This window comes from Mustela nivalis (genome assembly GCF_964662115.1).
Source record: "Mustela nivalis genome assembly, chromosome: 4".
Classification (NCBI taxonomy): Eukaryota; Metazoa; Chordata; class Mammalia; order Carnivora; family Mustelidae; genus Mustela; species Mustela nivalis.
In genome coordinates this window covers 67,141,763-67,168,643 of record NC_139023.1, presented here as the reverse complement: position 1 = coordinate 67,168,643, position 26,881 = coordinate 67,141,763, and the positions used below count along the sequence as shown (strand labels likewise).

At 57.1% G+C, this 26,881-nt stretch overlaps 1 protein-coding gene across 3 annotated transcripts in view; it reads right to left on the bottom strand.

Annotated features, from left to right (window-relative positions):
• Positions 1 to 2,463: 2,463 nt before the first annotated feature.
• FAM53A (family with sequence similarity 53 member A) overlaps positions 2,464 to 26,881 on the bottom strand; it is a 31,653-nt gene continuing 7,235 nt past the window's right edge. For all 3 annotated transcript variants that reach the window (XM_082727173.1, XM_082727171.1, XM_082727172.1), the window contains exons 2-5: positions 23,466 to 23,692; positions 14,515 to 14,569; positions 12,121 to 12,728; positions 2,464 to 3,131 (exon numbers count right to left, since the gene is read on the bottom strand). In XM_082727173.1, the coding sequence (XP_082583299.1) occupies positions 2,820 to 3,131; positions 12,121 to 12,728; positions 14,515 to 14,569; positions 23,466 to 23,543 (1,053 nt within the window). In that variant the 5' untranslated portion in view covers positions 23,544 to 23,692 and the 3' untranslated portion in view covers positions 2,464 to 2,819. The remainder of the gene's footprint in view (positions 3,132 to 12,120; positions 12,729 to 14,514; positions 14,570 to 23,465; positions 23,693 to 26,881) is intronic.

Genomic DNA, 26,881 nt, shown 5'->3' with positions numbered 1-26,881 from the left:
CTGGGTAGAAAGGCAAGTGCTGCAGACACCGCCCCCGGCCACCACTGCCCTCTATCACCTGGCTCCAGCCAGCAGGGAGGCAGAAGGTCTGCAGGGTCTGGGCACTGGCACTCAGGCAGAGGTGGCCAGGGAAAACCCAGAACAAGGGATGAGAGCGCTGCCCCCATTGGCCCCAGCACTGCCCATCATGGCCAAGGCCCCTGGCCATGCCTCCTCCCTCAGAGCCCCCTGAGATGCCTGGTGGGCAGGTGCATAGTTGGCCAGGACCACGGCCATGAGGGCCCCGTGCACAGGCCAGCAGACAGGTGGCTGAGGCTGTGGACAGGGGGCTCAGGGCCCACCCATCCCCAATGGCTGCCTTCCCTGGCCTGGTTTCTGGAGGTCGCTCAGCAGGGACATACTGAGGCCAATGGGAGGGGGCAGGCACTGGCCCCAAGAGTGAGGCCAACCCTCAAGGTTGGGGGGGGGGTCTCTGGGGGAGTGTGGAGGGTGATGGATGAGGCCTTGGACAGAGGGTACAGGGAGCCTGGGCTGTGAGGGCAAGTGGAGGGGGGCTGCTGTCCAGCTTCTCAGCCAAGAGGCCCCATCTCCCATCTTCCAGCCTTAGCACCCTATTAGAAGCCAACACCCCCTGCCCTAGGAGGCCTGGAGTGGGGGAGGGCCCGGGAGAGGGAACAGGGTTCAGGGGAAGAGCAGGAGCCCCGGGGTGGGGGCAACCCCAGATGAGGGGCTGCTTCCAGGGGGACTGAGCTGGGGAGCCCCTCCAAGCCAGCCCACCTCCCCACAGGAGGGGACACTGGGCTGATCCAGAGTTGTACTCTGGGAGGGTCAGCATCAGGGATAGCAAGCTTTCTCCATGGCGCAGGGGATGAATGGCCCTGCCATGTCCACACTCATGCCACTGCAGGACCTTACCTGATCCAGCCCTCCCCTGCCCACTCAATCCCAACTGCCCCTCCACAGAGTTAGACACTGACAAGCGGTTGGCACGCTCCCAGCCTGCTAGATGTGAGGAGCCCTCCACCCCCGCCCTGCCTGTCCCAAAAGTCCCCAGTTTGGGGGCCACCTGGACCTGCTCCTACCCACAGTCCATACCTTCTGTCTCTGATGCTCTCTTGTCCTTTCCCAGCCCAGGACCCCCAGCCAGCAGCAGCCAAGGACTCATCTGGGAGGCCCCTCTAGCAGCCCAGTACCCTTCCATGCTGTCCCCGGAGGCCCCCTCCCATCTCCCCCCACCCATTGCTCCCCATATCCCTGTGGCCAGGCTCTGCCAGCACAGGGACCCTGCCCCACCAGATCCATGGGTCAACCCTGGAGCAAAGTTCTGAGTGGGGACTGCTGGCTCTAAGCAGGTAAGTACACAGAGCCCATCTCTAGAAACTCAACCCAAACACAACCTCCCAGGGTAGAATCTGGCAGCTGTGCTGGGAATCCAGTGCAGTGAACCTGAGACCAAGTCACATGCCCACCAAGGGCCTGCCTACGGGTCCCGGGGGCTCTCTGGGCCCCTCCCCCTCCTGCCTGGCGAGGTGCTGGCTCTGGGGACGCCAATGACACCTGTGGGCACCAGCATGACCCCAAAAGTTACTTGGCATTGCAGGTGTCCTGCTGGCTCTGATCTCACTCCAGACCACACGTGGCCAAAGGTCTGCCAGCCCCAGAGACCACTGAGGACCAAGGGTGACTCGTTGTCCCAGGGCAGGGGGGACAGCTCTGCCACATCTGCATCATCTCTCTCTCCTCTTTGGGTTAAACCTGGATACCTCCCAACAGCTCCCGTCCCCATCCCGTGCAGGCAACACCCCAGAGGAGCCCAGATGCCAGTGTTTTCTAAACTCCCCCATGGTTGAGAGCCACTAACTGGACAAGTGGACTGTTCTAGAACAAAACACGGGCAGCTTTCTGCACCCAGAGCACAACTGCTGAGACTCAGAGTGCCTGCTCCCTCAGGAGGCCCTCCAGGGAGCAAACAGGATGAACTGAGCACTCCCAGAGTCTCAGGGACCCTCAGACTGCAACCCAGGGTGGGAGGAAAAGAGTTCTTCCACAGTCATTGGAGAAGCCATAATGGCCACTTCCAACTTCCGCGAATGCACGTGTCAGCCCCGGTGCGGTGGGACATATCCACGCAGCCAGGTCAGTGGGCCAAAGGTCCCCCCATCCTGCAGAAAATGGGCTGGCGGGCAGGCCCCAGAAAGCTCAGCGTCCTGCAGACCGGCACCTTCCATCTACATCTGCACCAGGGACGGTGGCCGCTGTGAATGTTCTTTGGCGTGAATAAATCAAGAAAATGTCTCCAAAGGTTATCAGTGTTTTCTTTCACTACCACAAACCATACCCTCCTACTCAAACCTCCTGAGGTCAGTGTCTTGGGCAGAAATCCCCCATTTCATTAAATGAAATCCCTGTGCTGTGTGAGACCCACAGGCTCGAGGCCCGACGGCTTTCAGCCAGAAACAAACGTGGGGAAGCAAACTCCTTTTATTGAAATCAGACCACCGTCCAAGCTCTGAAGAGCCGGCAGGAATCTGGCCGTGGTGGGCCAGGCAGCACCCACGGCCCCCCGTGCCCTGCATGGCAGGGGTTTCAGAAAAGGGACACCCGCCCACTCTACCATCAGCCCGCAGCTCCCATTTCATAGAACGCCCTTCCAAAAACTCATTCAAAATAGAGCAGCTTTCTCCGGAACTGTAATAGCCATAAAAATCCAAAATACTTCTTTAGGAAAGACTAGATAAAAATTAAACCTATTGTTCAAAGTTCTGCGTAGCCCAGCTCCTGTCCGTTGCCAGCCCAGACCCCCGCCCGCCCACCTGGGGTCAGTTGCTCTCAATCTGCCCCAGGTCCAGCTCACCGCGGCCAGGAGGAAAGGCGCCCTCCTCCCCCGCGCTATCCCCATCACTGGGGTCCCCGCCGCTGCCGCCCTCACCCTCAGCGGCCACGGGCTCCCAAGAGGCCCAAGGGCCAGGGCCAGTGCAGCGGGGGCTGGGGTGCACGCTCCATGGGCTGGAGCCAGGCGTGACGACACCCATGAGGCCATGTGGGTCATACGGGGCCAGCTTCCCCTGGCTGTCATCCTCCTCTTCATCTTCATAATCAAGGGAGCAAAGGCTTTTTGAATTTTTTAAAGTCTGCAACAGAAAAGATACAGGCTTAAAAGCATTTCCACAGGGTTACACAGGAGGCAGTGTCCCAGTGACCCAGGAACAGATCCCCCCATTCACATAAAGCATCTTGGGTTCCCTGCATGTCACCCACACACCACATTCAAGCCTGCCCAGAGTGACAGGCCTCCAGGGCTGACCCAGGAAGCTGCACCACTGAGACCCACTCCCCAGATGGGCCGGCACTGCCTCAAACTCCAACCAAATCTTCCCCGTGCTGTTAGAGATGGAGGCACCCAGAGCCATCCTGTCCAACATCAGCACTCTCCCCCAGCTGCAAATAGAGCCCTGCCCACTCAAGTGGCACACCCCCCCCACACACACCTCAGCTACTCCACAAGGGCCCTAAGATCCAGCAGGCCACCCAGCCCTGCTAAGGGTTTCTGACCCAGGAACTGGGAGCATGTACTGGCCTCCTCCCTTTCACACCTAGCCACGGCCCACCTCCAGACCACACACAACAGCCCCCATCTCCCCAACACCAACACCACTCCCTGGCCTCGCCCCGAACTCCCAGCCCTGCAGAACCTGTACGGGGTCTGCCGTGTGCCAACCCCTAGGCTGGAGAAGCCTCCCATCTGCCCAGCTGTAACCTCAGCAACTCTGGAGTCAGGCTCCCCTCTGGGCCGCCCCCACACAGGGACCCCCTTAAGGGTCCCTGAAGGTCACCTGCAGGACACAGAGGGGGGTGGGTCCTGGGGACGCAGCCGTTCCCGCACTCTCACCGGGGCCCTGGCACCTACTTCTGGGAGCCCAGAGCATAAGCCGAAACAATGCCACGCAGCCAAGTCCCAAACCTTCCAGAGCCGGGACCTGCCTCCTAACAGACCATCTCCTTGGCTAGAAAATTTCCTAGAAACAGTCCCACCATGAATTCAAGTAAATAAACACTTGCCCCTTAGGAGAGTAGAAATCCTCTTTGAAATCAGCACTTTTAAGGAAACTATTTGGGGGTGCCTGGGTGGCCCAGTGGATTAAAGCCTCTGCCTTCAGCTCAGGTCATGATCTCAGGGTCCTGAGATCAAGCCCCGCATTGGGCTCTCTGCTCAGCGGCGAGCCTGCATCCTCCTCTCTCCCGCTCTGCCTGCCTCTCTGTCTACTTGTGATCTCTGTCTGTCAAATAAATAAATAAAATCTTTAAGAAAAAAAAGGAAACTATTTGGCTCTAGGAAACAGTCAGACTTTCCTTGTTGTTCTATAATATTTAAGCCACAGAAAAGTAAAATTCTAACGATTCAATCCTTAAAGATGTAACTGTTCATACACTCTGCTCACAGAACAAGGGCTCATGAAATAACTTCTTTATTCAAATTGAAGTGGATGTGACCATGAGGGTCACTCCTTGAGGACACGGCCTGTCTCTGCAGCCTGGCTGGGCCCTTGCCTGGCCCCCAACCCCATGGCACACACACGAGCCAGCAGTGGCTGGACATTGGCGGGAGGACCAATGCTGCAGAGAGGTCCTCTGTTGCTGCGCTGGGAGACCACCCACGGGTGGCAGCTGGAAAGCGGCAGGCTCTGTGCATGACCACTCAGGCTGCCCGGGAGACGTAGCGGCCGCTGATGAAGCCACACACGCAGAGCTATGACCCATATTCGGCATCAGCCGCGTGCCCGGGGTGCACCCCCACATAACTTAACTGGGGACGACGGGAAGCCAGGCTATAAGGCCCCCTCGGGGTGGCTGGGGCCACATGTGACCCTCTGCCTGGACAGTCCCGCCACTGCTATCGTCACTCTAGTTTCAGGTCACCCACGGAAGCAGATGAACATAAACTATGTTTTTTCCAAAGTCAAAGGTCAAGACTTTAATAATAAATGAGGGGTTCTCTATTTGAAAGGGTCCCCCAGCTTGTGTGCCATCTGCAGGGATGCTGCAGCCCCAGAGCCAGGCCCTGACCTCCTGGGGGTACGAGCCGGCGCCCAGTGCCTCCACCACCCCAAGCCAACGTCCCAGCACCCGCTAAGCAGTGAGACTCTGAAGAGGAACAGAGAGGCGCCCGTAAGCCATCCCAAGTTCCCTTCAAGGACTTTCCGGGAAACAGCCAGCCCCATAGGCACCCACTGAGGTGTCAAGCCATCTCCAAACCACAGTATGCAGCACAGCCTCAGCCACGGGTGGGAGCTCCTCGCACCTCTGCTCAGCCAGACCAGACCCTGTCCATGGGCCCCACAGAGCCCCAGCCATCCTGAAGGCCAGGGCTGAAGAAGAGCCCCAGTTGGGGGGGCCCAGCTGCCTGCAGGCACCCGGAGCCCAGCACCCATGAGCACTGGTCCAACCAGGGCTCCGGCTGTGGAGAGAGATACAGACGCCCAGCAACAAGACGCCCCACGTGGACCCACGTGGCAAACCCGAGTGCCGGCCTCGGCCAGCTGAGGGAGGAGGCTGGCCTGGCTCAAGCCACCGAGGCCTGCAGGGCTTTGAAGGTCCACATCACACATGGGGTGTACACCAGCAGGTGTATGTGTGTGCGGGGTGCTGAGTGTGTCTGAGTGTGTTGGATGAGAGGGCTGGAATGAGGAAGCTGGCTGGGAAGCAATGGGATCCCTCGACCCTGGCCCCATTTACGGGCCAGCACAGGGGTGAGGACAGTCCAGAACACCAAGGACCGGTGGGTCTCAGCCTGGGGGAGGGACAACATGGGCAAACAGATGCCCGGTGGACATCTACACCCTGAGCACAGAGCCCGGTCCCCTCAGCTCCCAGCCTGCCCTGGTGGGGACCAGATGTGTTCTCCATGGAACCTGACCCCACAGCAAACTCAGAGAGATGGGGACATGGGCGCTCCCAGCATGTGAGAGACTCAGGTCACCCCCAAAAACCTCAGGCCAGAGGGCCACACCCACAAGACAGAGACTGTGGTCCAAAACCCAACTGACATGAAGTGTCACAGAACATCCATGGCCTCTAACAGGGAAGACAAGTGAGGCTGGAAACCAGAGAGGACAGTATGGAGGAACAGGCAGTACAAGGGTGAGAAACAGCCCCAAACCCAAGTCCACTGCCAGCATCCCCGGAGACAGGGCTCTAGCCCTGAAGCGGGACAAGCAGGGAACCCATGGCCTGCAGGAGCCCCAACGTCTGGACAGCTGGGGTCCTGGAGGCTGCGGGCACCAAGGCAGGGAGGGCCGGTGAATGTGCACGCCGACCCAATCCCCCACCCCACAATCCAGGAAACTAACTGATGCAGCCCCACACATGGCACCGTCCATAAAACAGACACACCAGGTCTGTCACCCAGAAGCCCCAGAGTGCGAAGGGCAGAGAGGAAGTCCGAGCCGCACCACCTGCCTCACAGCAGCACTGGCCCAGAAGGCAGCCAGCAGTGCCCCCTGAGCCCAAAGGAACTGCTCCACGGAGAGTAGGACAGAAATACTTTTGGATTCACTCAGTCTCCCAAACCTCCCCCACTGGCAGGCTCCACCCAAGAAGCTGCTTCCCCAAATAACACCACAGCAAGGAAAGGTGTCCACATGTGTGGAGAGGGCCAGTGCAGAGCTGGACGACACACACACCTGGACACCTCCCACCCACACCACCAACAGAGCACGAACTGGGCTGCCTGGGGCCTCTGGGGATGTTCTCGTCACCACTCAAAGATCTGTGCTGAGCCCACAGGAGAAGCCTGCAGTGGCCTGATGGGCACCCACTCCCACAACCTTCCCCCCACCTCATGCCCAGGAGCTGCACACTCCCAGTGCCCCAGCCATTGGGCCTGTGTGTCCCACACTGTGCCTGACCTGGCACCCATGCCTGACCCTAGCGTCTGCTCTGGACCCTGGTGCCCACACCTGACACCACCATTGACATCTGACCCTTGAGCCCACAGCCCACACCTGACACATGACCCTGGCGCCCACACCTGACCCCGGCACCCACACCTAACTCCAGTACCCACACCTGACACCTAACCCCGGCACCCACCTCTGACCCCAGCACTGACTGTAAAGTCGGGACCAGAGTGTGACCCTGGGCCTGCTGTCACCACAAGGGTAACAACATCCCTCTGCCCATAGAGCGGTGCAGTGCTCATAGCCTCGCCTCCCACCTAACTGTAATTAACAAAATAACCTGCTAACGGAGCAAGGAAAGGAGAAAAGTTAAAGGACAGCAGATGTGACACCCCGATGCTAATGCGTAAATGAAAGGATCAAGTTTTCAAACTGAGACTCGCACATGGGGCAGGAACAGCCCCTAAGCAGATGGAAGACAAGCCCCACACTGCAGGCGTCCCGACACAGCCCGGCCTGCCCACCCCAAATGCCAGTGGGTAGCAGAGGAAGGACCCCTGCCCCCGTGCACACACATGCGCCGACACACCTCGCTGGCTGTGCCTCATGGAGAGTGGTGACAGTTGCAGACCCGCACATTCTCCAGCGTCCCTTCTGCTGCGAGCCCCCAGGGAGTGCCGCAGTAAGCCTGCTGGAGCAGACAAAATGTGACCCCAGCCACAGGATGGCAACTGAGTCCCTGACTCTTGGGCCGTGGATGCCACGGTCTGTTCAATAAGTTCCAGGTCTCCAGTAACCACAACAGCCTGAAGAACCAGGGGTCACTCCGCCTGCAGGACCCACTCACCCACGTGTCCCTGGGCAGCCCCCCACCAGCCACCCCTACACTGCCTGATCCGGAGGATGGGGTGTCCCTCCTCCTCCCTGCAGGGGCTCTGGTCTCTGCCCACCCTTGTCTAGGTGGGCGTGGAAAGTTCGTGAACACCCCCGCGTGTTCAAACCCAGGCCACCCACTGCTTGCCAGCTGTTTTCTCTTTCACAGCTGTCTCGTTCAACAACCTATCCAGGGACTTTAAGACGAGATGCCATGAGTCACCACCCAGCTGTCCACTTAGGCCGCGAGTTGGTTCCCTTGTCCTCATGAGGGGACCCTCACGAAGTCACAGCTAGAGTCCCTGCCAAAACCCCTAAAGTACTAGGTATAACAAAAATAAAGACAGGAACCAACATCATAGATGACAAAGTAACAGAAAGCCACAGGTGACCAATAAGCTACGGCACGTGCCACACATGCCACGTGCCACAGACTGGCACACGGCTCCAGGCAGCAGAAGTGTGTGCATTCTTCCATCTGCCCCACCCTGACTACACCTGCCCTCCTCGGGGGCTGAGTCTGCCATGGAGGCCACGCTGACCCAGAGGCAGGGAGCCACACGTCCGAATTACAGGCTGGAGCAGTTCTGCGATCACGCCATAGATGGCTCAGAATGTCCTACACATCAAAAAGGCTTCTGAAAACCCTGAAAACACACAATTTCATAAAAACAAAAACAAACAAAAAAAACAGCACCTGTTCCTATACTCGGTTGGAATCATGACTATCTGCACATTTTCTATAATAATGTTTAAATTTCAACTTTGAAACCTAACTTTGCCGGTAAAAATTAAAAACTCTTTATGTTTTCCTGTGGAAACGGTCGCTTATCCAGAACAAGGATTAGCCAGTGTCCCCTCCTCGCTGACCAAAGCCAAGCCTCGGGCCCTGCTGGGCCCAGAGGAGGGTGGCCCAGAGCCAAGCCTCAGGGGCTGCTGAATGACCCTGCCATGTGGCCACTGTAGGGGGCAGTGCAGTGGGCTGCTCAGTGACTGCCTGCAGTCAAAGGTCCCACGTTCTTACCCGCCCCCAACCCTTCCGCCCCCCGGCTTCAAGCGCACAAAAGTGGCCTGCTGATGTCAGGAGCATCAGACCTCATGGCACACACACACAGGAAGGATGTGAGAGCCACCGAGAAGCTCCCGTCCCTGCTCATAGCCGCACCTTCATGTGGACAACAGACGTGTCCGAAGGCGGGCCCCGGGGACAGCCATCCAAACCCTGCCATGTCCTGCCTCAGTTTCCCCCATGGCGCTTTGCCCAGGCCGGTTCTGAGAAGCCTTGTGTACCTGCAAAACCTCAAGAGAAGGGAACATTCAGGGTCTCCAGCCACGAACCTGACAGGAAGTGCCCACTTCCCACAACTGGCAACATGCTTCTTAGAGGGGACCCCTGCCCCCAGCAGCAAAGCACATCAGGGTGCACAAGATGTCAGGGCACACATGCAGCCCCCGGCAACGCTTGGGGCCTCTGCACCCCCAGCAGCAGCTAGAGGCTGGCGGCCTATGCCCACCTCCCATGCACGCCCCCCACAGCCCAGCAGCCCCTGTCCGCCCCACATGCGCCTCACAGAGCCTGGCGGCCCCTGTCCACCCATCTGTGCCCCCAGACCCCAGCAGCCCCTGCCTGCCCTGCACTTGCACCCCCAGAGCCTGGCGGCCCCCACCTGCTCCCACACATAACCCCAGCCACCCCCAGAACCTGGCGGCCCCTACCCACCTCCACGCAAGCCCCCAGTAGCCCACCCCCAGCCACCTACACACTTCCTGTCCTCCAGTGCTCAAGGGTCACATCCACACTTCCAAAAGTGTTTTTAAGTTTTCTGCTCCCTTCCGTTATATGTTGACCACAAATGAGTGTCCATCCCACTTGTAGGAGACATCTAGGTGAACACTGTACCCGAGAGAAACCCATAGGTCTCGTCCAAAACATCACCAAACCTGGCCACTTAGCCCTTAACAGCTCAGCTGCTGCTTCCACCTCTTTGTCCAGTTAAGACAACTGACCTTCCCAGATTCCTGCTGACACAGCAAGAGGTATGGGTTTAGCCTTTGGCCATTCCTGGTTCCTACCACCTAAACCCTTAGAACTTCCTGAGTGATGGGGTAAGCGGTGTCTTTTGTGATTCGTAAGGAGCCCCATTCAACTACACTGGGTTTACACTAACATAACCCCTGGGGACTCCTAGCCAGCTTTGGGATGGGGCAGTGGATGGAATGACCACGCCAGGCTTAGTGGGTTGGACTTCAAGTCCCCCACCCCCACCCCCAGGGACGGAGAGGGGATAGAGAGGTGGTACATCTCAGAGGCCAGCGATCTCAAATGTCGCATCTGGGCAGTGGAGCCTCCATAAAACACCCCCGCACAGGGGATGGGGGGAAGCGGGAGGGCTCCCAGGTTGGGGAGCACGTCTGGGGACTGGGCGGGTGGGAGCTCTGCACCTCCTGACCCTCACCTCTTTGAGGGTGAGTCTCTTTGGTCTGGATGATCTTGAGTTGTGTCCTTCATGATAAATGGGTCATGAGTTAGTTCGGGTGCTTCCAGCAGTTCTGCGAGCTTGAGCAGGAGGTCGTGGGAACCCTGATTTGTAGACAGTGGGTGGGAGGTACAGGAGGCATCTGAAGGAGGGGTGGTCTTGTGAGGCTGAGCCCTCAGCCTGCAAGGTCTGCACTGATGGCAGCCAGTGTCAGAGGGGCACCAACTGTCAGACCCCTGTCAGCATCTGCAGACCAGAGACCTATGGGTGGGAGGCTGCATGCCTGGCACAGAGGCAGTGTAAGTGGAAACACGGACTGACAGTGTGCCCTGACCATGAACAGCACACTGAGAGATCATAACCAGGGGCGGCCAGGAGCTGGGGAGGGATGGGGCTGCAGCAGGACCGAGGGCTGGGCTCAGAGCTGGCCTCCATCCCCCAGGTCACCATTGGACATGTCCATCAGCTACCACAACAGCTCACGACGCCTCTATCTATTTACGTTTAATTATTCAAAACATCAGAAATAAAAAAGCTACCAATGCACCAAACATTTTAAAAGCCCTAAAAGATACAATGAGCAACTTTGTGCCCCAAATGGACACCTTAAATGCAATGCCACTTCCCAGAAACACATCAATTCAGGAAGCCCCAGCAGACTGCCCCAGAGACATGGCATGTGCGGGTCCGCTCACCTCCACACACACCCCAGGCCCAGATGGCGTCCCAGTGAGCCCCCAGCAAACAACATGTGATGGCTGGGAAGTGGCTCATCTGGCGCGTTGAGCCGGCGGGAGACAGAGCCCCAAGGAGCGAGAGCAAATGGGGGACAGAACAGAGCCGACCCGCTGAGCATGAAGCCGTATGGACTCCTTGAGGGCTGCTACACAGGTAAAGCAAGGCAACAGGATGGTGAGGCTGGGGACTCGGGCAGAGGGGCTCTCCAAACCAGGGGCCAGCACAGGGGCCCTCGAGGATGCGGGGGGCAGGGGACACCCAGCAATCTACCAAAAATGACAGAAAATATTTTAGAAAGACAAGCAGGGCAACTGGGGCTCATTGGTTGAGCGTCTAACTCTCAGTTTTGGCTCAAGTCAGGATCTCAGGGTGTGAGATTGAGCCCCGAGTCAGGCTCTGAGCTCAGCAGGGGCATCTGCTGGAGATTCTCTCTTCTTTTCCCTCTGTGCCCCCCACACCCGCCCCCATACCCCTCATGTGCTCATGCTATCTTGCTTGCTCTCTAAAAAGGACAGACAAGCAGGCTTCACATCTCCTGGGCTTTGTTTCCTTGGGGCTGCTGGATTTAGCTCCCCACCCGATGCTGTACCCTGCCCTCCTGCTTCTAGCCGCCCTGCCCCCCTGCCTGCTGAACCCCACTTAGGTCTGCCCCGTCCTGCCCCCCAGCTCACCGCTCTGCTCCGCGGCTCCCCACACCGAAAGGTGGTCATGACCATCCCGCTCCAGGGAGGGCAGGGGCCCCGAGAGCCATGGGGACACGTGAGGCCAGGATCCTGACACAGCTACACGCACAAGCACACACAAAAGCACACACACACGTACACACACATGCACACACGCACGTACAAGCACACACATGCACACAGGGTGAGGCCAGGATCCTGACACATCTACACACACAAGCACACACACACGTACACACACATGCACAGACGCACACACAAGCACACATATGCACACAGGGTGAGCACAGGCAGGTAGACGGCATGGCCACAGGAGCTGATGCAGGGGACACAGCAGCCTCAGGCCCTACCAGGCCCAGAACGTGTCCCCAGGCCGCTGGGCTCCCGCAGAGGGGCGGAGACTACAGGACCAGTGCCACTGGCCAAGCACACAGGAAACAAGATGAGCCTCACCCGGGTCATTTTCAGAAAGTCCAAGGACGGGCGCGGCCAGCGAGTGCGCTCCTCTCGCCGGCGCCGCCATCTCCTCCCGACAAGCACACATGGCTGTGAGCGACACCGGAGCAGGCCCAGCTGCCGGCCCAGCTCGGGTGTGGACGAGCGGCTGCTGCTGGTGGACGCCAGGGCTGTGCCCAGTCCCGCCAGGTGCTCCTGGGACAGGGACAGGCGGCGCCACCAGGGGGGGCACGGGCCGCTCTCACAGCCGTCTGTGTGGCCGCTGCTGGCCCAGGGCAGCTGGGGTGCGGGGGGCAAGGTGGGGCCGGCCCCCAGGCTTTCCTGCGGGGTGGCGCTCCCGCCGCTGTGGCACCGCCTCTTGGACACCGGCGTCCAGACCTTGGAGCCTCCGGGGCGCCAGGGGGAGCGGCAGCGGGCCAGCCCATCAGGCTCTGACAGAGAGCGGCAGTGGCGCTTGGTTGGTGGGGCCAAAGGGGGCCCTGTGCTCTCCCTGAGGTCTGTGGTGCTCACGGCCCCCAGGCCTGCGTCGGGGCCCCGTGTGCCCGTGACCGTCTGACTCCCGACGGGCTGTCTGCCACCTAAGACCTTCCAGGGGCACCTGTCTTCTGAGGAAACACAAAAGAGAAGAGATGGGTGAGCAGGGGACCAGGCACGGTTTATGCCAGGCCCTGAGGCCCCAGCCCAATTCGGGACGTGGCCAGACATGAAGCCTCACGCCATGTGGACGCCAGGGGACATGGCATCTTGGGCCCAGACCCACCTGCATTCCCCGGGCAGCTCAGCCCAGGAGCCGGCCTCACTTTTCCAAGGAAGACACCTGTCAATGAGGCCAGTTAGTCATTCCCTGAAAATGACTAGAGCACGCTTTTGTCCTTTCATTTCATGGAAAGACTTGCCTGGTGTCACCTTCCCTGTCTGCAGCAACATCTTCCTCCTGTGTGCAACCTCACCTGCATGATCCACCAGGCCGCTGCTTCCTGGCAGCTGGGGCCCCTCCCCTCCTCTCCGGGAGGCAGCTCTCAGCTTCCAGGACCTCAAGGCATGGCCACAGCATACAACAGCAGGGACCACGCACGGCGCCAGAGACCCCCACCCTTAGCCTCCACATGCTCACGTCCCACAGCTACCAGCCTCCCACAAGACACGAGTGTCCACAGTCTGCGCTCCACACCTGGCAGACCCACAAGTGAGCACCCACCATGCGAGCACAGGGGCTCCCTCCGCCCACCCACCCCCAATGCCGCAGGAGGAGCCCACCCACCCCAGCCCTTCTTCAGACTCTCCTTCACACACCCTGAGGGCCCAGAGCCCAGATGCACCCACCAGGGCAGCAGTCGCAAGCTTTGCATCTCCCTGAGCCCCACTGGGGGCAGAGTCAGGTGAGTGGTCTCCTGGGACTCCTCATGCGGAGGCAAGGTTCACCACAACACCCTGACTCCCACTGACCTGACCAATAGTCAGTTTGGCAGCCCCCCCTACTGCGGCCACTCACAGTCACTACCAGCTAGGGACCTGGACATGGAGGCAGTGGGGCCCAAGAGAGTAGGCCAGGACCCTTGCAGGGAAAAGCAGGGGCCAAAGCCCTGGAGTGACCCTAGGCAGCAAAGAGGCAAGGTCAGACCCCCGGGAATGCCTGTTGAGGACTGGCCCCGTGTGCAGGATGGACTCCCACTGAGGACACGGAGCCAAGGGCCTGGTGCTGGGCTCACACTCCTACCTCTACCAGATCACAAAAAAATTTGGTAAATAACCTTCACTTCAGTAGTCTAGAGAGCCACGTAACACAGCGCCCTTGCTGGTGGCCTCTGAGTGCCACCCAGCACCCATGATGAGCAGGGCCGGCCGAGGGAGGACAGGCACTCAAGTCAGAGCCCAGCTAACAGGCTTTGCCACAGCCTGGAACCCAGAGCCGAGGTTAGTGAGAGAAGAGGGCAACAGGCTCTGCACACACTCACTTACACAGTCACATGGGGTGGATTTTAGATGGTCGGGGGGCACATGCACTTGCAGGGGGCTGAGCCCCAACGCACACTGATGGCCCAGCATGGGCCACATGGGAGATGCACACGCCCTCTGATGTGTACCCGATCCCGCCCTATTCTCCTTTCAGTGGCCACAGGGCCCCAGAGGGCGGGCCTCTCCAGGAGGGCCTGGCCTGGCAGAGGGAGAGACCCGGCTGCGCCCTGACCTACAGCCCAGCGGGGAGAGGCCTACTGCTGGTGACCTTCCCCAGGAAGCAACAGGAGACAAACCACCCTCCGGCTTTTGCTGCGGAAGTCAGCACCACACCCCAGCTCCACATCTCATGCCCCACCCTGTGTAGGCCCTCTACGTCCCCCTCCCGTGGCCACAGAAGCCCAGGAAGACGGGTCTGGGCTTTGGAACACTTACCATCACTCTCAAAAGGGAACAAATGACTACAGTTGCTCAGTGCCCCAGCAGAACGCTGAAAGTAACAAGAAAAACCAGTATGAACACCGTGGACACAGACACCGAGTACACAGCAACACCAAGTCAAAGCTAATGTGATGATCTCATCTTGGAAACCCCTTCTATCTTTCCCCAACACTCTTTTTGGCAATGAAAAAGAAAAGCAGGGGTGCCTGGGTGGGTTGGGCCTCGGCCTTTGGCTCAGGTCATGATCTCAGGGTCCTGGGATCAAGCCCCGCATCAGGCTCTCTGCTCAGCAGGGAGTCTTCCTCCCCCTCCCTCTGCCTGCCTCTCTGCCTACTTGTGATTTCTCTGTCAAATAAATAAATAAAATCTTAAAAAAAAAAAAAAAGAAAGAAAGAAAGAAAGAAAAAAGAAAAGCATGGATCCCAGAATACCTTTTTTTCTTAATCAAGATTCTTAAAAGCCGAACAACACTCAGCTGAGGGAGGAAGATCAAAAGCCACATGCATGCCCCCATGTGCTCTAGCAGATAGTGCAACCTCCCACAGCCAGGGCCATCCTCAAGGCCTCCCCATGCAGGCCTTCTCCCACGCATACCAGCCCACAGGGCAGGCCCTAAAGGCAGTGGGGTCACCCTAGAACCCGCAAAGCTCTGTGTCTCGGCTGCAATCTTCCCTGTGGCACCCGAGGGGCTGCCTGGCAGGTCAGTAACGCTCGCCTGGGTCTGTCTGCTCTTCTGGGCTCTCCCCACCTGGCCCAGAGGCATCATCATCGTCCGCCTGGGTCCCCAGGGCAAGCCCCCGGTGCTGTGGGGACACAGAACCATCCTGTGGGGTCCCGGAGATGCTCAACGGTTTCTGCCTTTCCACCTCCACGAGCAGGAAACCTCTCCTGAGGCCAGCTTCCTAAGGGGTCAGGCCCTGCGACCTTTTTACTGGTGCTAAATTAGAAGGAGATCCTTGCTGATTCTCATAAAGGGATAGAGGTCATTCAGGACCCAGAAAAAGTGCTCATCAACAGCCAGCCATGGCAAAGACACATGGCTGTTCTGGAGCCAGGCCTCCATCACCCGGCAGGGCTAAAGACCTGGAGAGACTTGGCCAACCAGAGGAGGACCAGGGGACCAGCAGTTCTACGACCTGAGACCCAGGTCAGGCAATACAAGGAGGAAGCAGCTCTCTAACTTCCAGGAAATGGTCAACACAGAAGCCAGTCATTAACACCATCAGGAATCATACCTCTCTATGACTACAAATCCTCCCCAGGGACCTGCAGTCCCCACAGAGTGCTCCCAAGGCCCTCCCAGTACCCCAGAACCCCACAGTACCCCCAAGGCTCTCCCAGCACCCAGCACCCCCAAAGTATCCCCCAAGGCCTTCCCAGCACCCCTAAAATATCCCCCTAAGGCCCTCCCAGCACCTCAACACCCCCACACCCCCACAGTGCCCCCCAAGGCTCTCCCAGCACCCCAGCACCCCACAATGGCCCCCAAGGCCCTCCCAGTCCCCCAGCACCTCCAAGGCCCTCCCAGCACCCCAGCACCCCCAAAGTATCCCCCAAGGCCCTCCCAGCACCTCAACACCTCCGCAGTGCCTCTAAGGCCCTCTCAGCACCCCAGACCCCCATAGCACCCCCAAGGCCCTCCCAGCATCCAGTATCCCCACAGAGTCCCCCAAGGCTCTCCCAGCACCCCAGCACCCCCACAGTGGCCCCCAAGGCCTTCCCAGTCCCCCAGCACCTCCAGGGCCCTCCCAGCACCCCAGCACCCCCACAGCTACCCTCATGGCCATTCTAGATCCCCCTGTGCCCTACAGCACCCTCCATGGCCCTCCCAGAGCTCCCATCCACCATGCCACCCCCCCACAAGCTGGATTGGCCAGCTGCTGTCCCCCAGGTGAGCACCAGGCACAAGCACTTTCCAAGGGCTGTAATCCCCACAAACAGGAAACCTGAACAGAAGCACCGTCTGTCAAGGAAAGATTCCAGTGGCTCTCACACAAGGTGCCCAGGCTCCAGCCCAGTGTGAAGGTGCAGCAGCCACATGGGGCAGCCAGAGGGCATGGGCTTTGTGGGTTGCGCGTGTGCTGGGGAGTGGGGCAGGGCTGGCCTAGGGCCTTTCTGTGGCAGGACAGCTGCAGCGGCATGGGCCTACACGTCCAGAATGGGTCTGTACACCCTACTTCATGATGTTTTCGACCAGACAAGGCCACCTCCGAACATGTTCCCAGGACGCCAGGGGCCACGAGACCACAGGCTGGCACCGAGGCAGGCCCAGCCCCACCACACCTGCCATGACACCATCTACCAGAGCCCGGGGTCGGCCCATGCAGCCCGTGGCCTGCAGTCCACTCCCCTGAGCATCCTTGACAAAGGCAGGACAGCTCCTCTGTGTAAGCCTTGGTCTCCCCAGCTGGGCCAGGGTGAGAGTGGGACGCACACATGGGGCAGCTCCTGGGCTATGTGAGAGCACAGAACCTACCAGCTGACGGTGGAGAGAGGACTACCATTTCCAGAAAGGGTGCAAGAAAGAAAACCCACCCTTAGCCTGGCCTCATCTCACACACTACTCAGCTCCAGGGAGAGTGCAGTTTTCAAGCTAAATGAAAACAGATGCTTCTAGGAAAAAACGAGGGTATCTTCAAGTCTCAGGGTAGCAAAGATTTCTTAAGTGAGATACAAACACACTAACTTAAACGGATGCTTCCATCTACACTGAAATCAGACAAAGCAAACCACAAGACAGGAGAAAATATTTGCAAACAGGAATCCAAGAAAAGGCTCATAGCAGAACGTATCAATGACTTCCCACAGACCAGTTAAAGATTTTATTTATTTTATTTGACAGACAGAGATCACAAGTAGGCAGAGAGAGAGAGAGGAGGAAGCAGGCTCCCCGCTGAGCAGAGAGCCCGATATGGGGCTCGATCCCAGGACCCTGGGATCATGACCTGAGCCGAAGGCAGAGGCCTTAACCCACTGAGCCACCCAGGTGCCCCCCACAGACCAGTTAAAAAAAAGGCACACGACCCAACAGGAAAATGGCCAAAGACCTAAGTCACTCACAACTGGCCACTGAGCAGAACAAGAGGCATGATCTCCCTTGTCATCTGGGGAAAGCAGGCAGAGCCTGGGGACATGGTGCCGTGCGTGACCAGGGCACTGCAGACAAAACCAGCCCCTGGGGACCACACGTGGGCTGTTCGGCAATGTCTGTCTCAGCGTCCAGAGCCTGGGAAAGGCCCAAAGGTCCACTGACAGCAGGACAGAGACCGCACTGCAGAGGAAGGACAGAAGCACCAACGACCATCCACATGACGAGTCTCCCAAGTTCCCACCAGGGAAAGAAGCCGGACTCCAAAAGGACAGGCTACACAGCCCAGACAACCCAGGACGGGCTAGACCATATGGGCCCCCAGAAAGTCAAAACCCATCTGGGTGGTGGAGGTGGCATTACCCGTGTGCACAGCCAGCAAACCTCACCCAACAGGACAGCAGAGCCCGAGTCACGGTCCACCATGTGCAAAGTCTGCCTCACTAAAAAAATGAATTTTCCATGAAAGGTTTTTGAAAGCCAAACTCCCCACCATCCAAGCCCGTACCTGTGCAGCTGGGCACATGGCTTGTGGACAGCCCACACCACAGCTGGCAGTACTAGAAGGCTGAATGCCCACCCCCCCAGCACCCCAGCTTGCGACCCTCTTCCTTGGCCCCGATCCCCCACAACACACACCCCCAAACCCCCTCACTGCCCCTGCAGCCTCACACAGCACCCTGTACTCCCAGACCCCATCGTGGCCACAGGCCATCCACGAATGAAGCCCAGAATCTACAGCTCACCCAAGAGCTGCAGAGTCCGGCTCCACAAGCACCATGGGGTTTTTACCAGAGCTGCGACCACCCTACAGCAGGCAAACTGCACCCTCATGTGAGTGCCCCTCATCCCCATGGACCCCAAAACCACCCAGACACAACTCTGGGCACCATGAGGAGCAAAACAAGCATCTCCCCAAAGGTCATGGACTTGGTGCAGACCATCCTTGAACAACAAGCCACAGAGGTGGAAGAGCCTGGCTGGAGGGAACAGGTGTATCTACAGCGAGTCCACAGGAGAGAGCGGTGGACCCTCAGGGAATGGAGTTCGCACTCTGTCTGCGCTGCCCCACACAACAGCCAGCAGCCACGGGCTGCGACTGAAATCCGAACTTCAATTACACAAAACATTCCCAGCTCCCCATTACCCCAGCCAAATCGTGGGCTCAGTAACCCCATGCTTTAAGTAGCCAAATACTGGGCCAGCAGGGAACATTCTATCACCACAGACTGTGGCCCTGGATGGACTGCCCCAGGTCCCCCATCCACACTCATGGGGACAGACAGCATTTGCTGACATGACCCAGAGCACCAACTACGGAAAACACCAGAAACGTGAGACACAGTCCTGTCTGGGCAAGGGATGGGACAGTGGGAATCGGACACAAACTCATGTATTTCTAGGCCTTTTTGGTCACAGTTAGACTAGCCTCTGTCCCCCAAGAGTCCCAGAGGCAAAGCAAGAAGAGCTGACCCCACCCCCATGATCAGAAGGCTTTGTAAGAGACTAGGGGCCTTGGCGGGAAGTGGGAATGCACCTGAGGCCAGAGAAAAAGGAATATAAAACAAAGGAACTATCCCCACTGAATGGGTAAGGACAGAGTGGCCATGGGGTCGACCAGAACACCCACGAGGAGGCACTAAGCAGAGCATGGCCAGGCACACAGAGCACTCAGCACATCTGTGTTGAATGAACCATGCTACACAGGGGCACTGACCCTCGAGATACATGTCAGCTCTCTGACAGGGCAGAGACCCTCAAATGGATCAAGCCCTCGAGACTGGACAAGGTGCCCCCACTAGGCCTTCCACTCCCACTACCTACTTCTAACCACGCAGCAGGTGGCAGTACTTGGGGAGGGATGAGTGAGTGACCAGAGCAGCACATGGCTGGAGAGACAAAGGCACTGAGTGTTTAGTGATTTCCAATTTTGTTTACAAGTATCTTGAATTTTAGTTTTAAAACAAATGATTCAACTTTTGGAAAACTTTTCAGTGCCCTTAGAACAACTGGAGTGTGTGAAATCTACTTCTTCAACAATAAATTCCATGAGACCTAAACACAGATCAGACATTTCTGTAATGAGAACCTGGTGTCCAAACTGAGATCTGTTGTAAGTGTAAAGTACACAGTAGGTTTCAGGGACTTTGTTTTTAAAAATGTAAACTTTTGGCAAGGGCGCCAAGGACCAGTCAAGGGGAAGGAAGAGTCCTGTGAAGAGATGGTACTGGGACAACTAGGATCCACACACAAGAGAACGAAGCTGGACCCCTACCTCACACCACACACTACAAGTAGCTCAAAGGGATCAAACACCTGAATGTAAGAGCTAAAAATATACAACTAAGAGAGGAAAACAGAAGAGTAAATCTTCATGACCTTGGATTTAGCCAAGGATTCTTAGATACAACATGAAAAGCACAGGCAACAAAAGGAAAAAGAGATCAGTTGAACTTCGATGAAATAAAGCTTTTGTGCTTCAGAGAACACTATCAAGAAAGACATCCACAGAACAGAACAATGTTTTTTCAAATCACATATCTGATTATGGATCAGAATATATAAAGAATCCTAACAACTCAAAAATTAAAAAACAGTTAACCCAGTTTTTCAATGGGCAAAAGACTTGAAGACCTATTTCTTCAAAGACGAGCCACCGATGGCCAGAGGGCATGAGAAAAGGATGAGCATCATTACTTAGGAGGGAAGTGCAGATCAAACCACAAGGAGATAGCAGCTGTCAGGGCGGCTGGAGTCAGACAGCAGGATGGCTGCAGGTGTTAAGGAGTATGAGGAGATTGAGGACTCTTGGTGCACAATGGTGCGATCACTGCAGGAAAGAGCTCGGTTTCTCAGGGTAAACAGAGTCACAACACATCCCACAAGTCCCACTCCTGGACGTACGCCCAAGAGAAACAAAGACGTCTGTACACAAACATTTAAGGCAGTGGTGCTGGTAACTGCTGCCAGGCAGAAGCAATCCAGATGTCCACCAACCGACAAACGGACAGACAGAATGCAGTCTATCCAACGGGTCTCTGGCCACACCCGGCAGCGCTGTCCTGGAGGTCCTCCTGGGAGGAGGGGCCGCCAATGCACTGCCTGCTGTGGGAGCCACTGGCCACATCAAGACACAGGGCACCTGACATGTGTCTAGTGCAAACAAAAAATAGCATGTTGTGGGGGACGCCTGGGTGGCTCAGTTGGTTGGACGACTGCCTTCGGCTCAGGTCATGATCCTGGAGTCCCGGGATCGAGTCCCGCATCGGGCTCCCAGCTCCATGGGGAGTCTGCTTCTCTCTCTGACCTTCTCCTCATTCATGCTCTCTCTCACTGTCTCTCTCTCAAGTAAATAAATAAAATCTTAAAAAAAAAAAAATAGCATGTTGTGTTTAATTTTAATTAGCTTTAATTTCAATTTAAAAAGCCACACAGGTTAGGGGCTGTCACATGGGGCAGCCTGGCTCTTACCAGCCATCTGTGCAACACACCAGGGACAGGAGACACCCAAAAAGACGTCTATAGAGACACACACAGAAACAGTCCGAGAAGAACAGTCTAGAACTCACTGTGAGACAACTGCAGGTGGGCTATTAGGGGACGGCACAGACAGGACAAGAGGCCAGGGCCTGACAGTGACAACCTCAAGGTCTCTAACGCTCTACTCTTACCTGTGTTCTGATTTTGCCATGAAAATACGAACGTTAGTCACCTTCAAAAACTTGGATTTCTATTCCTAGACAACAAATTGGCTTTTAAAACTGTCGATTTGTTTCCGTGAACGTTAGAAGTACCATGTACTGAGATGCACGCAGGCAGCATGAGGGGATGGTCCCCAGGTAAATCGCTGACCTCCAGGGACCCTGACAAGTTCTGCAGAGTTGACCGCACCAGCCTTACTAAAGCCCAACGTCAAACGTGACAGAGACAACAGACTTCTGGCTCGAAAAGACAGGACCACTCATGCCTTTCCCTGCCTATAAATTACATCTGGTTTTTTAAAAGTGAACAGTTTAAAACAGCAGGTTTCTATAAATAAAGCGTCAGCAGATATGGGCAGAAACCCTGCAAACGCAGGGACCAGCCTCCCCAGGAGGTCGGCCAAAGGCCCACTGGTAATGAGGCAATTCTCTTCCATTGGGAACTGACACCAAGTAAATCTATTTGCGTCATGATGGGAAGACTCACAGGTAAAATTTGTTTTGCCGTCACCCTCTCTCTAAATGAACACCTGCGTGCGGGCCCTGTGGACCCACAGCTCGTAGCCCCAACCCCACAGTGGCCCTGACTGGGCCACAGTTCACTCCACACACACCAAACCTCCATTTCCAACAGCAAAACGGCTGCTGTAGATTTCGTCTTGGGGACAGGAAAGGCCTGTGCTCCTGTTTCAGGAAGAAAGACCTACCACGGAATTAACAGGCTATCTCATCAAAACCACAGGTCTTGGGGCACCTGGGTGGCTCAGTGGGTTAAAGCCTCTGCCTTCGACTCAGGTCATGATCTCAGGGTCCTGGGATAGAGCCCCACATTGGGCTCTCTGCTCAGCTGGGAGCCTGCTTCCTCCTTTCTTTCTGCTTGCCTCTCTGCCTACCTGTGATCTCTGTCTGTCAAATAAATAAATAAAATCTTTTAAAAATAATAAACACACACGTCTTGAGGAAACACACAGATCGCCCCCAAGGGCAGAGAACGGGGCCAGGAGCGCCACGGGCTGACCATGTGGGCCTTCCTCCTGGGCAGGGTGCTCCCAGTGGCCCTTCTCTCCCCCAGAGGGGTGACATGTTCCCCAAACGTGGTAGGACCAGCCATGTCCACTCCTCCACGGGGGCCCTGCAGGCCCGATCTGTCACCCTTCTCCCCAGCAAAGCCACATAGCACCTGGTCGCCAGCTCCCAGCCACACCATCTGAAGGGCACGTGGCCATTGGATACCATGCGTGATGTGCTATAGCCTGGGTTTCAGTCACTGTCCAGGAAACAGTCACTGCACTGAGCACAGGGGAGGGTGAGAACACGCACACAGCATGCTGCCAGAATCCCATAGGGCCCCAAGCTCCAGGCCGGAGAGTCACACCCCACAAAGGCCCCTGGGTGCCCCTAAACCCCCAGGCTGCAGACACAGGCCAACGCCCCCGGCCCCAGCAGTCCCGTCTGCAGCACTGAGACTCGGAACCTCACAACCACCCACAGTGACAGTGATGGTGATGGTGATGGTGGGCCATGAGCAGAGGCCTGGAGATCCAGATTCCTGCCACCACAGGGAGCCCTGACTCTCAGCCCAGCCACACCAACAGCACTCTGGGCACCTGGCATCAGCAAGACTGTTCAAGGCCTCTGAGCACTGTGTGGGCTGCACACCCAGCCACCTCCACCCGCACCTACATTACAGCCCAACCCAGATAGTCCTGAAGGTCGCGCTCATGCGACCCTGGAAAACCGGCTCCACCTATGCGAACCTCAAGCCAGGTAAGGAAGCTGTGGGGCGGTTCGAGAGAGAGGCCATCGGAAGGGATGGCACTGGCACAAGGGGTGTCAGGGTGTGGGCACCGCGTGCTCAGAGATGTGTGATGGGTACGGAGAGCTGCATGCTGCACACTCAGGACTGGTACACCTCCAGGACTTGAGTGGACATTCACTAAAAGCTGGGATTTGTTTTTAATGAGGCTAAAAAACCCACCATGAGGGCGCTGAGACGTGGGGCTGCGTGCGCACAGAATGGCCCCAGGACACAGCCCCCTCCAGCCTCCTCCTACCACGTCCCCACAGACCTTGGCTGCACAGTCCAGCCCGGCCAATCACCCCCAGACCACTGGCGAGGCACAGGGTCCTGCCTATGGCCGTCACAGCCAGCTTACCGGGCTGGCATTGTAGCTCTTGTGGGCAAGGTCATCCAGGCTCTGGTTCTGCAGCTTCTCAGTAATGAGTGTGACCATGGTCAGGGGCCTGTGTCGGTACCACGGGGCCCTGGGGGGCACAACAGCAAGCTTCAGGAGGCCTGGGCCACTGCTGGGTCAGAGCTGACCCTCCAGATTGATTTCCGCTTTACAGAGGAGTGATCCATTTCCAGGTAGTCTTCAGGACTCTGTGTTTGTGGGGAAGAAAGAGAAGTAATTATGTGCAGAACCACTGGGTCGGTGCTCCTACTCTACGCTGAGTACCTTATGTGCAGAATATTTCTGTTATCTCCAGTTGATAAAAACCCTCTTGCTTCACAACCACCATACAAGTGCCCAGAAACCACTAAAAGCACCGTTCTGGTCGAAGGACGGTAAGTTACATGCACAGCTGAGGTCCAGTGCTCCTGAAGCCCCAAGGAAGCAGCCCTGAAGGCCAACCCGCCTCCCCCAACCACCACATCAGAGCAGACGGTGATGGAGGGGAGACATGGGGAAGCTGGGCAGGAGCAGGAAGCCACAGCCTACCCCAAGAACCAGCTACATGAGAACTAACTACTGAACCCCTGCGCACCACAGTCCCCCCAGCAGCTACACAGTCCTCCCCCAGTCCATCCAGCTGGCCCCATGTGGGAGGCCACAGGGGGTGCAGGGCCCGCCCCAGGCCCACAGTGAGGAGGCCGTAGGGGCAGCTGAGGGGGCCTCCAAGCCCAGGAGTGGGCACTCAAGCTTGCACCTGGGACGTGGCTACCCACAGACACCAGCAGGAGGAGACTCCTGAGCACCCGTGCAGCCTGCCACCCACTCGAGAACCCCAGCTTTCACCCTTCTCAGTGGCCTGCTGCTTAGTGTGAGTAGGACCACCTGCCTTGGAAGCCATGGAGAGCGCCAGCCTAACAGGAGGGCCCCAGCCACCCAGAGGAAACAGCATCAGGCCTGCCCTCAGAGGGAGAAGGCACCCAGTCCACAGAATAAGATCAGAATGCCCTTAAAAACAAGTATTCAGGGACGCCTGGGTGGCTCAGTGGGTTAAAGCCTCTGCCTTCGGCTCAGGTCATGATCCCAGGGTCCTGGGATCTAGCCCAGCATAGGGCTCTCTGCTCAGTGGAGAGCCTGCTTCCCCCCTCTCTCTGCCTGCCTCTCTGCCTACTTGTGATCTCTTTCAAATAAATAAAATTAAAAAAAAAAATTTTTAAGTATTTAAAGAAAAATGAAAAGAGTATTTTTAAAAAATGAAAAATGAAAAGAAATTAAGAAATGAGAACAGTGACAGAAGGTAATCTCCAGGGAGCCAATTCAGATCCTGCCCCATCCTCATACCTGCACCACTCACCCACAGTCCCCTGGTCAGGACCTACCGAGCCCGCAAGCTGGCCTGGCTCTCTCTGCCTCTCCCCACAAATTCTCCTGGAGCCCCAACTCAGAACCTCCCTCACAGGACAGGGGCACTACCAGGGGCCCTCCAGGCCGACCAACTCTGCTGCAATTACACCCACCCACAAGGGCCAAGGCCCTACCCTCCAACTCCTGTGCCCGCCATGCCCAGCACTCAGGGGCTCTCCCAGCCTCCTATCTGACCCTCTGAGCAGCGCAAGGCATGCGCAACCCTGGAAAAACTACAGCAGCCACAGCAAAATTTGAAGAAACTATAACATGACCAACTTTTCACTGGAAAACCAGGTCGCGCATCCCTTGGGAAGACCACTGGTTTCCAGGGCTAGGGCACGGACAGAGGCCCCGGGGGTCTTGGGGCACCAGGAAGCCAGGATATGTGCAGAGAATGGGGCCAGGGCTCCCAGACGTGAGTGCTCTGCTCTACAGAATAAAATGAGAGCCCAGGAATCTGACATGAACAGCTAGGAAAGATCCGTAAGTAGGGGAGGGAAGCTGGTCCTACAGGCAGGGTGCAGACCAAGGAGTGCAGAGGGAAGGAGGGATTGTCTTTACTCAGGTCAGCGTATAACCAACACCTCACACTGCTTCAGGCAAGAGTCATCGTGAACGCCACCCTGGTGTCCTCACATGGTGTCCAAGCCTCCCCCAACAAGATACTGGCTAATGACACAGAGGGAATTGGTCTTGCATCTGCAGAGATGGCAGACGGCACCTGGAACAGTGGAACAGGCAATCCCGTGGAGAGGTGACCGCGTGTGGCATGCGGGTGGGACACAGATGCTGCCTACACCCAGGGGTTCTACCCGGACTGAGGAAATGCCCGACAGACCCACACGAGGTAGAGGGCACGAAAGAACTGGTCACTGTTCTCCCACAGTGTCAGGGGCACGAAACACAGGTGTGGGGCAGGGGCCAGCCTGGAGGGGACAGAAGGGACCTAATGACCTCCCCCAACTCCTGCCCCGGTCAGAGAGCGGACTCCAGGGCAGACACCGCAATGTGAAGGAGGCCCACAGAGGGGAGACCAGCACACGCTCCCATACATGCTCAGGCACCTGTCAGACAGGAGCAGGGGCCCCGGCCAGCACAGGCCAGGGGGGCAGCAAACACGGCTCTATCACAACTCTCAACAGAGGTTCAAAAGAACAGAATAGGGGCGCCTGGGTGGCTCAGTGGGTTGAGCCGCTGCCTTCGGCTCGGGTCATGATCTCAGGGTCCTGGGATTGAGCCCCGCATCGGACTTTCTGCTCAGCAGGGAGCCTGCTTCCTCCCCTCTCTCTGCCTGCCTCTCTGCCTTCTTGTGATCTCTCTCTGTCAAATAAATAAATAAAATCTTAAAAAAAAAAAAAAAAAGAACAGAATAAAACAAAGTGCACGGTGTCCAAATGCAAGGGCGGGCCAGCGTGACCTTGGTGAGTGGAGGCCACAGTGGGGCACAGGGTGCACCGGCGTGTGGAAGGGATGGCACCGGGCAGCTGGCGGCACCTTCCAGAGGCCACCAAGATGGGGAAGGAGTGCTGTGCATGCAAGTTTCATTTCCTGTGAGAAGAAATGCATAGCATCGGGTGGCCATTCGGGCATGCCCCGCACCCACAGGGGATACCAAGGCCCCCCTGAGATGCCTGAAACCACAGACGGTATCAAACCCTACAGATGCCGTCAACCCCTGAACAATATGGTCTGAACAGCACAAGCCCACTTACGGGGGACTTTTCATCCATAAACACAGGACAGCACTGGAAATGTCTCTTCCTTACAATTTTAGTAGCATTTCCTTTTCCCCAGCTTACTTGATTGCAAAAACACAGCCCGCGAGACATGGGAACACACAGACGGGTGTTCCCGAACGGTTCATGCCATCAGTAACACTTGCAGACACCAGGAGTTCATCAGCAGGCAAGTTTTGGGGGGGTTCCTAAGTTCTACATGGATTTTCGACCCCTCAACCCCTGTATTGTTCAAGGGCTAATTGTACTATGTTT